Below are 14,187 nucleotides of genomic sequence, written 5' to 3' on the forward strand. Positions count from 1 at the left end.
TAGCCCATTTAATCTTTGCGTTTGTAACTAATAGACTTCTTAGGTCGAATTGCCTTTCATTAATAGTGGAGTCGTTTCGTTCCACCGCTTGTTTCCTGAGAAGTGCGTGTCTAGGAGAAGATATAATGATAAATCACTTGACGTAGTCCAAATATTCACATCCCATATGCACATCATAATCGCAAAACAAATGAAAATGGCTACATTGCGCTTGTAATAACGAGTTGTGAAACATTGCAGCACTCTATTGGTAGACCACCCATAATTTGTGTTTTACTTGGCCAAGCGTTAACAAATGTGCTCGATCATTTGTTCCCGTTTGGCGAATTGGTCCCGAATGTAGTTGAGGGTAACTTTTAGGCCACCGTGAAGTATACGCTTAAGAGCTCGACAATTTTGAAAAGATTACAATTTGGTAGTGTTTCAGGATGTCGTTCAGAAAAATAAATATTAACTTTTTTAAGGGCTATATCGTCTTTGTATTGCGTAAAAGATGCAGTTTTAATAGTTTTCCACTTTAGTCATTGAACCTTAAGCTGAGTTCTATTAATCGAATATCCCATACCATCGAATATTGTGGTTTACATTATTATGCAGCTAGTGAGAACACCATACGTCATGCTGTGTCAAGAGCAAGAGCAAGAGAGAAATACATTTCTTAAAATAAAGCGGTCTTGAATCTGACTTACACGAATCGGAAGAAAATTCTTTGATATTGCAGGATCCGAATGTATCCACATATATGGTGGTTGTAGAATCGGGACATAGGTTGTTAGCTGATTGCAAATATAAGTTTTTTTTACTGTTTCCAAAAGCCATGGCACAAGTACAATTTAAGTTAGTAAGACAGACCAAATGTATTTGACTCTTCATCCAGATGAAATTCACGTTATGACTTTCACTGGCGATTACTGGAATCAATAGTATTTAGGGCTTTGCTAAAATTTGAACTTTTCTACTTCTGAATTGGCGCGATAATCGCTTACGCGATTTTGGCCGAGTTTAACAAAGCGCGCCAGTCGTTTCTCTCTCGTGCTAACCGGCGCCAATTGGACACACCAAGTGAAGCCAAGCCTTTCTCCATCTGATCTTTTGAACACAGAGGAGGCCTTCCTCTTCCTCTGCTACCACCAGATGGTACCGCATAGAATACTTTCAGAACCGGAGCATTAGTATCCATTCGGACGGTATGACCCAGCCAACGTAGCCGCTCGATCTTTATTCGCTGCGCTATGTCGTCGTAAAGCTCATACAGCTCATCGTTTCATCGCCTGCGATATTCGCCGTTGTCAACGTGCAAAGGTCCAAAAATCTTACGCAGAATCTTTCTCTCGTCGCTTCATCGGATGTTGTCATCGTCCAAGCTTCTGCGCCATACGATAGGACGAACACGATGAGAGCAGTTGCCTACTTAGTCCAAAGTAGCACTTGTTGGCAAGAGAGATTCTACGTTGGATTTCAAGGCTGACATTGTTATCGGTGTTAACGCTGGTTCCTAAATAAACGCAGTCTTTTACAACCTCGAAATTATAACTGTCTACAGTGACGTGGGTACCGATACGCGAGTTCACCGACTGTTTGTTTGAAAACTGGAGGTACTTCGTTTTGTCCTCGTTCACCACCAAACTCATTCGCTTTGCCTCTTTATCCACTTTGGAGAAGGCAGAACTAACAGCGTGGTTGTTAAGGCCGATGATATCGAAATCACCGGCATACGCCAACAATTGTACGCTCTTATAAAAAATTGTTCCTGAGCGATTAAGTTCTGCGGCGCATACGATTCTCTCCAATATCAGGTTAAAGAAGTCACACGACAGCGAGTCACCCTGTCTGAAACCTCGTTTGGTATGAAACGGCTCGGAGAGGTCCTTCCCAATTCTGACGGCCCTGCTGGTATTGAGCAACCTTATTTTGACATCGCCGCATACAGATAACTCCTTTTCGTACTGTCGAATGTAGCTTTGAAATCGACGAAAAGATGGTGTGTGTCAGTTTCCCTTTCACATGTCCTGGGCGTGGCACTTCCAGTATTTTTAGGCGTCATCTAACGTTTCTATTGGAAAGTTTGTCATAATTTACCATAAACGCACTTTAAAAACTAATCTCGTCAAAAATATGAAATTGAATAGTGAATATTTTCGTGCAATTTTTTACAATTTTCGACTTGGATTAGCCTAGCAAGGGTGCATCGATAAATTAAAATAACTAAACAAGGAGCAACAACCACGCGTCTTTTAGCAGCGTAAAAAACTGGTACAATGAATTTTTTCATAGTTGCTGTGCGCTCACCGATGAGTTCCGGGAAGGTCGTTCAAAACCAGTTACTGTACTAGAACATATCTATGCTCTGAGCGAAATTATTGAACAAGATCAACATGTTACATATCGTAAGATTAAGGCATCCTTGGGCCTTCGTTTGACGAGCATCAATAAGAAAAGTGTGTTCGCGTTGGTTCCATACAATTTAACCAATGCCCTGGAAACGCGACTGGACAAAGTGCCTCGAATATTGGTGTAAACGAATGCAAAAGTATATTGATCATTAGAGAATATTTTGAAAAACAATATACATATGGAACAGATTTCAATGACCAATCTTAATTGTCCATTGTAAAGTCAGAAATATAAATAATAACCCTCCTAACATATAAGAGCATATGCTTCCTTCCGTCTTTCAAAGACAGTAGACTTCTAAAATTATAGAATACTCATCATTTTGCCGAGCGATAGCTAGTGTAAAACCAAACAAGAAAAAGCAATATTTTAAGCCATTTACAAATTTGAATTTTAATACTTACTAATAAAACATTGATTTCCTTGCATCTAAGATTAGCTTTCTGCTTGTAATGCAGGTTGTTAAAATATGTGGAATTATTCAATAAGTCATTATACATAATTTGCTAAACCAATCATATATCAGACATACTTACGATGCTGATTATATACAATTATATATATTAAAATTTTACAGTTTATTCGAATCTAACTTAAAATTTTTTTTCAGTCCCTTCCAGCATTCCTGGTATTGCCGGTCCAATTTCTGAGAAGTTTTCTCTGCCCATTTTGTTACACTTAAACTAAGTGATGTCTCGAACATAAAGGCCTGCAAAACACAAAAGGATAACAATATATAAATGTATGTATGTAGTTCTTATATCAATAATAAGAAAATAAAAATAAAGTCGACTGTGAATGGACGCCAGTTTTTATGAGCAGCTTTTTGACGGCAGAAATGGAGATTTTCCATTACTTGCCGAGGAACGATATTAGAAAAAACCGTTTCTACCATTTGGGGTTTCATGGACGAAGATTCGAACATGTACACTTCCGTATGGTGATCCCGCCCCAATCCATTCGGCTATGGCGACCGCCAATATTTAAATTCTTTAATAAATAACTATTTAAATATTAACATATTTTATAATAATAAAAATTAAAATAAAAAAGATAGTTTAACGTGACAATGTCATAAGAAGATACTGATGTAATGGTTGCAATTTTCAAAACAAAATTTTAATTTTATTTGTGTGATAGATATTTTGTATGGATATAGAGAAGGAGGTAAATGGAATCGCAATCAAATTGATTAAGTTACATTTACACAAACGTGAAAAATGACGAAACATTTATCAAATTCAGGAAAGATATGTTCAATTTCGATTGTGCATCAGACGTTAATAAGTCAACAACAGTAAGAGGCACCATCATCGATTTGACTTTTTCAAGACACATTATACTCGAAACACTTCCTTTCAAATATGTGAATTTATATACATATGCGCATATACACATATATATATGCTCACTCAAGTAAGAGAGATCCAGATGTCGAACGTTGCCGAACGTGGGGGCCGATTGTGCCTCTTTGTCGTTCGTTCCGCGCTCTCGCTTGCAGTAAGAGCAAGGTACATTAGCTTGCATTTGCTTGCGTACAGAATGGATTCGTACATTTGATATGTCCATATGATTTGTATGCATCATACCACATTTTTTGGTGCGTGCAGTCGGCTACATCGAATTATAAGACGTTATCACGTCAAAACAGGATTATAAAAATATAGGTTATCGTACTCATAAATTATCGAAATAAACATTTGTCGAACAAAAAAACATGCGAAAAACATGAAATTAAAGACAAATTAATTAACAAATAGAAAAAGTAAAACAAAAACACATATGTATATGAAGTACATGATTCAATTATTAAAGGTTTGCTCACTAGTGACATTCGATTTTTGCCACTCCCTTACAAAAGGTTGTATTTAAGAAGATGCATAAAAAGGAAAAAATTAAATCCTTTTTGGGGAAAATGGTAGCAAAATAGTATTTTGCTACTTAAATGGAAACAAACTGCGAAAAAATAAAAAATAAATTTTAATTAATATTTGAATGTAAATACCTGTATAGATAGAAGTGATTAGCGGAAATTGCCAAGACGCCTACACCCTTTTTGGGTGTTTGGCCGAGCTCCTCCTCCTATTTGCGGTGTGCGTCTTGATGTTGTTCCACAAATGGAGAGATCTACAGTTTCAAGCCGACTCCGAACGGCAGATATTCCAAACACTCAGTTATGAAGACCATTTTACTGCACCCGGATAGATTACAGTGCAAGGAATATAGAGACAAGATAGATACAGTAGAATGCTAAGACGGAAAAATTGGTTTGAGGTCACTCTTCTGCCAATATTTTGGATTCATTGATGAATCTTAAGATATCTGGAAGAGGAAGAGTCTGAAGTTTATCCATACTCAGTACATCGCACCCCTTCAGCCAATGTGTGATTCTAGAAAAAGCCGGACAACTACATAGAAAATGCTCTGCAGAGTCCTCATTCTAACGACAGGATAGGCGTATGGGCCCACCCATAATTCCCTTTATTAGTTATTCTTCGCCACGGTTGAGCATGATTGGGTAAATCCCAACAGGTCCTGGGAACCGAAATTTTCGAATGACGAGAGGGCGAACCTTATCGTTTTCCCATTGACTATCCTAAATGCAATGAACCAATCACATTTGCTGGTAGTTATACTGGTATGATCAGATTGATCGATGAAGCTTTGGCCAACAACACTTCTACAGCCAGGGAAATGTGTTGAAAAGGGAACATCGCCCATCTTAGCCGTCGGATACCTTTGGAAGGCCTTGCACAACCTCGCTGAACTCTTCCGACAATCCGGTTCACTCCAGAAGGTTCTATAAGAGGTTCAATTTAGGCAGTAGATAGTCTATTCCGATTCCAACTGAGTTTTAAGAGCTGTATTAAGAAGTTTCCTGGAATTTTTTTGTTGTTTTGAAAGTTCAGCATTCCACCAAGGGACTGCCTACCTCTCTTCTCCTACATACCAGGCACACATTCTAATAATTCTTAATTAAAATTCACCTCACTGAGTTGTAGCTTCTTCAATCGCAATTATTGTCCAGGGTTTGGGAACGTCGAGGATTTTCTCTTTAATGAGATCATCATATCGTATCCAATCCGCTTTTCGAACATTGTCCATATCTGAATGGAGAACATTAACCATATACTTTCCAAGATTCAGATATACACCAAGAACCAGGTGGGAAGCGTATCTATATTTAGGATCCGTCCCCGCTTTGGTATAGTAGAATGATCCCCAGTGCGTCGTGTGATGTCGTTGATCAAGGTATGTAGCCTGGAAATGATCGCATGCGGCTCCCAGGCATAGGGATCATAATGCTTACCCTCCCAGTTTTTGAATTTTGTTCGCTTGCTGGATGACAAACTTACACCGTTCAAAAACTGACGTCCCAGTTTGAGCATTGTACCTTCAATATACCGTGCTCGACTCTCATTCGCTCGAATCTAGGAATTTCTTTAGATTTCCCTATAGCTTCCCAAACTTGTCTGCCGACAAAAGGCCAATTGTTTTTAGGACAATTGGATTTGTCCATGGATCTCCACCATCACACGGCTAGGTAGTCACTCATTAACCCACTCGGTTACGGTGGCCAGCGTGTTACAAATGAAAAAAATCATGCCGATTTCAGTGTTAAAAATACTTGTGCATTTCAGTCAGCGAGCACAGAACATCAGCATTCGAAACGGATCTTGCCCGACGAACTTATAGATAGTGATGGTGATATAAGAAAAAATCAACACTTTCATTTTCAAATTCGCTGAGAGCCGATTAACTGTGTGATGGCTATGCACACAATACGTAACGGCTGATTTGAAATACCTTTAGTTTCATTACCATCGCTCTGTGTTTTCCACAACATGTCGAGCTCGTTACCGCAACCGACTCGACGAACTCATTCTGGCAGACCAATGACGGCGAACTTCAAATTTTGTAAATTAGTTTGTATGTGTGTATACAGGGAAACGTCAATTTAATTTGTACATGAGAGAATATTATAATTAAAACTAACAAAAAATAAACACTTCACTACAGATTATAGGTTAAGTTAGCGTTTTGCGAAAAGATTTTATATTTTCATAGCAAGTGGTAGTTGAAGGAACAATATTTAAGATAGGGTTGTAGCCCTGTATGAAGCAATGTACCTGTGTATTGTCCGCAACTCTTTCAGGTACTAGTTTTGCATTAGATGCATTTTCGAAGCAGTTGTAATCTGGACCATGCGGAGTCATCATAGAATGAAGAGTAGCACCACCAGGTAAAAATCCATTTTCCTTTGCTTCATATTTCCCAAGAATTAATCCCATGAATTCAGTCATACAGTTTCCTACAAAAGTAAATATTGTTATATAAAAAATGTAAAGATCGAATAAGTTTTTTGATTTTAAAAAGTGCAGTGGATTTAAGGTGCTTTCTTATTTTCACCGCTTCAACATAAGATTTTTCGACAACAACCTGAGTTGGGTCCTATAATTAGAAAGTACGAAGAAGGAATACCACATTTTGCTCCCAGGAGCGAAAAATCACCTGCGTCACTTTCTTTCGTTGTTCATTGGATCATGGACCTCAAAACTTTTGATTCTTGATACAACAAATTTCAAAAGGCATTTAATCGCTATCTTTATGCTCGATTAGCTTAACGAGAAATTTGCAAGCGAAAGCAACAACAAAGTTATCGAGCAAGATTCACCGCTAGCGAGTATGAAGAGAGTTTTTTAAACATATTTTAAATTATTTTTGTTCCATAACTCCCTTTTCGGTTACAATATATACACTCGTTTTCGGTGTTTGACCGAGCTCCTCCTCCGATTTGTGACGTGTGTCTTGATGTTATTTTACTAATGGAGGGACCTACACTTTTAAGCCGACTCTGAACGGCACATATTTTAGCTTTTTCATGGCATAAATACGGCGGAGGTTTGCCATTGCCTGCTGCATTAGGCTGGGGCGGCCGAATTCGGTTACAGTAGCAACACTAAAAATTAAAAGAGTTAAAAGTTTAAAATCCTATAACAGGAAAACTTGCATCGAAGATTTAAACTCTGTCAGAAAAATGGGAAGAAACGTTACTTTACATATAAATTTGTACAAACCCTCCCCGAAATGTCGATGGCAATTAAGGCTATATTTTATTTTTTTCAAAAATATACAATCACTGGCCAAAAATTATCTTCCAGAAGATATAAAATAGTGCCAACCAAAACATCTAAACTATGCGTTTGTCTTCGTGTTTTTACGATAATGGTGCTTAAGCATGATGTATTGCTTTCTTTCCAAGAAATAATGCTGGGGTTGAATTTAAATAATTATACATAATGCTAATATTTTTGTTTCAGTTTACATGACTATACGTTCTTACAAAAAAATTTAATTAACTCATATTTAAAAGCAACTTACTGTGATAATATGGGGGTCGAAAAGTATGTTCTTGAACAGCCCACCGTGGAGGGAATATCACAAAATCAGCAATTGCAGTTCCGGGACGACAACTTGGACAGGTAAGAACAGTAAAGATGCTGGGGTCACAGTGGTCAAAACTTACAGAATTTATAACCATAAATTTAGACAAATCGTACTTGAACGGAACGTAATTTCCATGCCAGGCTACAACATCAAATGGAGAATGAAATTGTTTAGCAGAAAAAAGCAGTCCTTGATATTTTGCAATGATCTGAAATTCTAAAAGAACACTTGATGAATATACAATATATGTAGTACATAGTATATAATAATATATTTTGTTATCTATTAGTATATAATTTATATGAATTTGGCTTTCCATTAAGAAATATACGAATAGGTTTTTTTCATTAAATACAGGATTTTTGAAAAAACAATGCTACACAGTTTACCTGTTTTTAGGCTCAAGGCCTATAATCAACACATACGTCCTTTTTTCTACATACGTGCTTCTTCTTGTCCTATGCTGATTTCTTTATAACGTTTTCGTATGACAGTGATGAATCAGAATTAGATTCTATTGTTGGAATGAGTTTCATGCATTAGACTTTAACAGTCATGGCTTATCAACAACTTTACAACAAAATCACTGTCGTTTTTCGATTTTCGCCAAATCTAAGTGCAAGCACTATTACTTCTCGTTGGTCGTTGGGGAGTAATTTTACTTAAAAGCTTAATAGAAATATGTGGAGAGATCACTGAAGTCTAGAGCGGACGTTTTGTGTCCAAAGCCAATGGTAAACACCAGACTGTATTTCCGCCATTGCAAAGCTCTTCAAAAAAAAATCATCTGGCATAACACTGTAACTCCTTTCATTTGTGGAACAACATCAAGACGCGCACCAAAACATATGCATTCATATACAGGGTCCGGCACTCGACCAATTAAAAAGGCCATAAATTTAGCTTGGAAAATTACTTTTATTCAATTCAAAGTAAAGAATGTTTAGATACAAAATTAAGAATCAATTACTTTTTGCTTTGATTATGGCCTTGAGATGGTCCAGAAAAGAATCGCAAGTTGCCCGAATGTGACTTGCAGGTATTTTGGCCCACTCACGGACCATGCTTTCTAAAATGGCCCAAATAGAATAATCCATCAGATTCGCGTCTGGTGAATTTTAGTGCCATTGTGTGGACGTTATGAAGTTCGGAATGTTGTGTTTTAGCCATTCTTGGTTCGCTCGAGCTTTGTGATACGGTGCCGAGTCCTGTTGAAACGTTCATGGTCTACCACCGAAATGTTTGTCTGCCTTGACGCCAGGCTTGATGATTGGAAAGCGCTCATCTGCGGTTGCAGTGGCCCAAACCATTACCTGTGGCGAGTGCTGCCTCCTGGTGGCCAATCGATGACTCAAATTCTCGTATGAACGGTCGGTCAAACAAACTCTATCGTTTTGGGAGTTTACGAAATACTCAATTTGAAAAATTTTCTTGTCAGAAAACACAATTTTCGGAAATTGAGCGCTTTCGAACAAGCGAAGCAACTTCTTCGCCCTCTCAAGTCTGACTTATTGGTGCTTTGGTGGAAGATCATACACCTTTTGGATCTTGTAAGACTTGACTTTGAGATCATTTTTCAGTATATAATATTTTTCAAATATTTTCAGTTCTTTCGCTATTTGATTGGCACTTCGTTGGAGATTTTGCTCAAGTCGCTTCTTCACTTTTTGGACCATTACACGTGACGTTGCATTCTTTTGATAACTATCTCCATGACGTTTCGCGATGCTACCAGTATCATTGTATCATTGGTTCGATAAACAAAAACTTTATTTACTTTAAGGTGCTCGTGCTCACGAATAGTCGCTGGTTGTTATTTTCCAGCCAAATATAATGCAATCACACTTTTACCTTTGAAATCCATTACTGATTTTCTTTTCTCGCGTTTACTCTCGACAAAATTCTTGCCCGCGCTTGCAAAGGATACCCTGGACTGTCATTTAGCCAACTAACAGAGAGCGGTCTGAAGAAGAAGAATCATTAGATCTACCATTAAATACTCACTTCCCAGGCAATTTAGAGGAAGCTGTAACCACCAATAGTCCAACTTTGGATGCGGTACTAGGTTCCGATATTCTCAACATTGTCACAGAAGCCAATATAACTTGAGCTGTAGAAAACTTCCAACCATACAAAACACCGCGACCAGATGAGATAATCCTTGCGCAACTGCAGCAGACAATCGGCCACATTATGAAATGGCTGATAACCATATTCAGAGCAACATTACTATCGAATTACGTCCCCCTTAACTGAAGAGAAATCAGGGTAGTTTTTATACTAAAGGCCGGTAAGAGCTCGCATACGAGACCTAAAGACTTCAAACCTATTAGCCTTTCCTCATTTCTATTAAAGACGTTAGAGCAATTAATAGACACCTTTATAAGAGAAAGCTTGACACCGTTGCTACTCGTGATATCACAACATGCAAACTCTAAAGGTAAATCCACAGAGACAGCACTAAATTCACTAGTTACAGAGATAGAGAAATTAATAGAGAATGAGAACATTCTCTGGTAGCCTTCCTAGACATAGCGGGCTCTTTCAATAACATCTTACCGGGCCATAACAAGCGCGGTGACTGATTTGGGTGTCGCCGAGGGACTCGTGAACAGTTGTTACTACGCAGGTTCGTAATTTCAACGATGCGTCTCTCGACGATACACAGATCCGTCAGTAGGGGTACACCTCAGGGCGGTGTACTTTCTCCTCTGGTGTGGATACTGACAGGGAATCGATTACCAGATATCCTCTGCAATATAATCAAAACGCTTTGAATGATGTAAGCCGGTGGACTGTATCGAGTGGTCTTGGGGTAAAAGCCAACAAAACGCAGGATCCTTGTGGAATTACCCAATCAATCGGAGAAGAAGCCAGCTACCTAGGACTAGTACTAGATAGGCAGCTTTCGTGGAAACAAAGGATAAATGATAGAATAAAAAAAGCAGTCAAAGCACCTATACATGCAAAAGAGTTGTGGGAGCAAAAGGTGGCTTTACGCCAAGAATAGTACACTAGCTATATAGAGTAGTGGTAAGGCCTATAATGACATATGGTGTCTTAGTTTGGTGAATAACACTTGAGAAAAGAACAATAGTAAAGAAAGTATTTAAAGGGGTGCTAGTTTCTGCATAAGCGGGGCACTAAAGACCACGCCAACGGCAGCGATGAATGTCATGCTGCACTTATTACCGATTGAAGCCTACGGCAAACAGATGGCGGTGAGAACGGCATTTGGGTTAAGAGAATCTTCTTACCTAGCACTGACAGGAAGGATCACGTAAGAATACTAGACGAATACGCCTTCTTACATCAAACGACAGATTTTTGTAACTCAGTAGAGCTGCATTTAAATACATCCTTCAACACAACTTTCCCAACGACAGAAGATTGGGACAATGGGGTAATGGACAACAGATGTGGCATTAGATGGTTCCAAGCGCAATGAACAAGTAGGCGGTGGCCTTCACTCTAAGGAAATGAGTGCCAACATTTCATTCCAACTACCGGATCACTGTAGCGTATTTTAAGCTGAAATTCTGGCTATCAGGAAAAGATGGTCAGACTTAAAGAAAAGTGTTCTCACCACAAGAGGAGGATAGCCAATCGGCCCTGATAGCATTACAATCACCTAATATTAACTCGAAGACACTAAAAGAATATAACGACGTTTGGACTGGACTATCACAGTTTTTGCAATAAACCTGCTCTGGGTGCTTGGTCACAGCGACATAGCAGACAACTGTAAAGCGGATAAACTAGCGAGATTGGATACCACATTACCGATCCAACCAAATAAAGCGAACATAGCTACAAACACACCATCAAAGCTTCTAACGTGCTATGGATTCAGTCCCTGACCTGTGCAACAAGTAGGATGACGTGGTCAAAACGGAACATGGGCCGCACAAACCGACTGTTGAAACTGCTTAGGAAGGATATGGGAAATCTTCTTGGGGTTCTAACAGGACATTGTCTAATAGGTAGGCATGCCGATTTAAAAATCACAAGACTTGTTAGATACATTAAAGCCACATGCTGGCTCAAATAATAGAAAAGGTGTTTCGCTCGTCGACAGGCAATGGCGAACCTCCGAGTGTATTTCTGTCATGAAAAAGCTTCTCATAAAAAACATTTGCCGTTCGAAATCGGGTTAAAACAGTAGGTCCCTTCACTTATGGGACCACATCACGACGCACACCACAAATAGGACGAGGAGCTCGACCAAGCACACAATAAAGGGTGTAAGCGCTAATTATATGTGCCCATAATTATGAAAGTGGTCTAAGTCAAAATTTCAAAAAAGTGAGTTTATCACTTATTTCACATCCACATCATCTTAAACTATATACATATATTTAATGCAATTTTCATGATATCGTCAAAAATGAACGTTAGGATAGTGGATGTAATTTCAACGTTATACGGAATTCATTTAGTGTTAATTATGAAAGTGGTCTAAGTCAAAAATTTGAAGAAATTACAAACAATTTGTATTACTGAATGGAAAAATCCAAGCATGCAATAATGAGGAAGAGAAATTACATCTTAGAGAAAGTCATGATGTACATTTACAAAATGCCGAAAGAGCTATTAACTGTGTTGCAGAGAATCAGAAAAAAGGCTAAAGCAAATTCCAGCAAATAATATGGATCCTCGTTTGACTAACAAAAAGCATTTCCGTGCCCTAAACTGACTGTTTCGTTAACCTATTATATGCTATTCATTAAATATCTCGAAACAAAAAAAATATGCCTTAGACCACTTTGATAATTATGGACAGATAACATATATGGTATTGTTCTGAACGATAAAACTTCGCGAACCGTTTGGCAACAACAGCGAACGAACGAGATGCCAAACAAAAACATGAATTAGCATTGATGGCGACAACAAATGGTGGATCAGAACTCTCTAGAAGATACGAGCCGCCATATCTGAAAATTGCGATGGTTCTTGACTACATGTATATGTATAGGAAAAATGCATGCGCATAGAGTATTCAATTGTAAGTTGAACTTGTAAGCGAATAAACGAAAAGTAATGGAGTAATGCCTCCCCGAAAAACGCGAAACCAAATCGATCATGTTGTAATATATGGAAGACACGATTATAGGACCCAGCATCGACTCGAATCATTACCGCAAGCAAACTACGCACACGCCACTGTGCAGGAAAAAAACATATATCTACCTACGCAAAGAATGTTCGACATCGAAAAGCTGCAATTACAACAGACTACCAGAAAATTCACCACTCGACTCTCACTCCTGCTCTCACAGACTACTGCCCAACAATCCGGCATGCACGAGCAATGGAGCAACATTCCTCTGCTAGCCGCAGAACTTAATGACTCAATTTTTTAAAAGAGCGTACAATTGTTGTTGTATGCTTGATATTAACACATAGGCCTTAACAACCGCTCTGTTAGTTCTGCCTTCTCCAAACTGGATAAAGAGACAAAGCGAATGGGTCTGGTGATGAACGATGACAAAACGAAGTACCTCCTGTCTTCAAACAAACAGTCGGCGTACTCGTGTATCGGCACCCTCGTTACTGATAACAGTTATCATTTCGAGGTTGTAAAAGACTGGTTTATTAGGAACCAGCATTAACACCGATAACAATGTCAGCCTTGAAATCCAACGAAGAATCTTTCTTGCCAACAAATGCTACTTTGGACTAAGCAGGCAACTGAGTCCTCTCTCGACGCACAATAGCGTGGACGTTGACAACATCCATCGCAAGAGATGAAACGATGAGTTGTATGAGCTTTACGACGATATAGACATAGTGCAGCGAATGAAGATCCAGCGGCTGCGTTGGCTGGATCTGAATGGATACAAACGCTCCGGATCTGAAGGTATTAGATGCAGTGCCAGCCGGTGGTAGCAGAAGAAGAGGAAGGCCTCCTCTGGCCAAAATCGCGTAAGCGGTTATCGCACCAATTAGGAAAAAGAAGAAGATTTGAGTAATTCAGTCGTAAGGTGAACGTGCACATGTAATGTAAAGAAGTTAAGTGGAGAAAATAAAGTAAATCAAGTGGTGTTGCCATTAATTTGTGACTTTTATTCGAAAATCCAGTGACCGAGCTGAGGGGAATTATTCAATTTTAACGTAAGAAAATTCGCTGTGTGTCTGCAGCGGAGTAGTAAAGAAGTGACAGGGTTGCAGTAATTATAGAGTAGTTACTTTCAACACCATATTGCAAAGCGTCGTTCATTTTCATATTGTTCAATGACATGCATTTCGGCTTATGACCTTGTTAATGATCAGTATATGTGTCACAGTTTTATGTATTCAAACATTAAGTAAATAATAAAGAGTCATAATCTCGAACAAAAA

At 38.6% G+C, this 14,187-nt stretch overlaps 1 protein-coding gene across 2 annotated transcripts in view; it reads right to left on the minus strand.

Annotated features, from left to right (window-relative positions):
- Positions 1-2,761: 2,761 nt before the first annotated feature.
- The window catches only part of LOC129249284 (homogentisate 1,2-dioxygenase), a 28,926-nt gene continuing 17,500 nt past the window's right edge, over positions 2,762-14,187 (minus strand). For both annotated transcript variants that reach the window (XM_054888999.1, XM_054889001.1), the window contains exons 6-8: positions 7,777-8,058; positions 6,525-6,706; positions 2,762-3,103 (exon numbers count right to left, since the gene is read on the minus strand). In XM_054888999.1, coding sequence (XP_054744974.1) covers positions 2,966-3,103; positions 6,525-6,706; positions 7,777-8,058 — 602 coding nt within the window. In that variant the 3' untranslated portion in view covers positions 2,762-2,965. The remainder of the gene's footprint in view (positions 3,104-6,524; positions 6,707-7,776; positions 8,059-14,187) is intronic.

Source organism: Anastrepha obliqua, chromosome 5 (assembly GCF_027943255.1).
Source record: "Anastrepha obliqua isolate idAnaObli1 chromosome 5, idAnaObli1_1.0, whole genome shotgun sequence".
Taxonomy (NCBI): Eukaryota; Metazoa; Arthropoda; class Insecta; order Diptera; family Tephritidae; genus Anastrepha; species Anastrepha obliqua.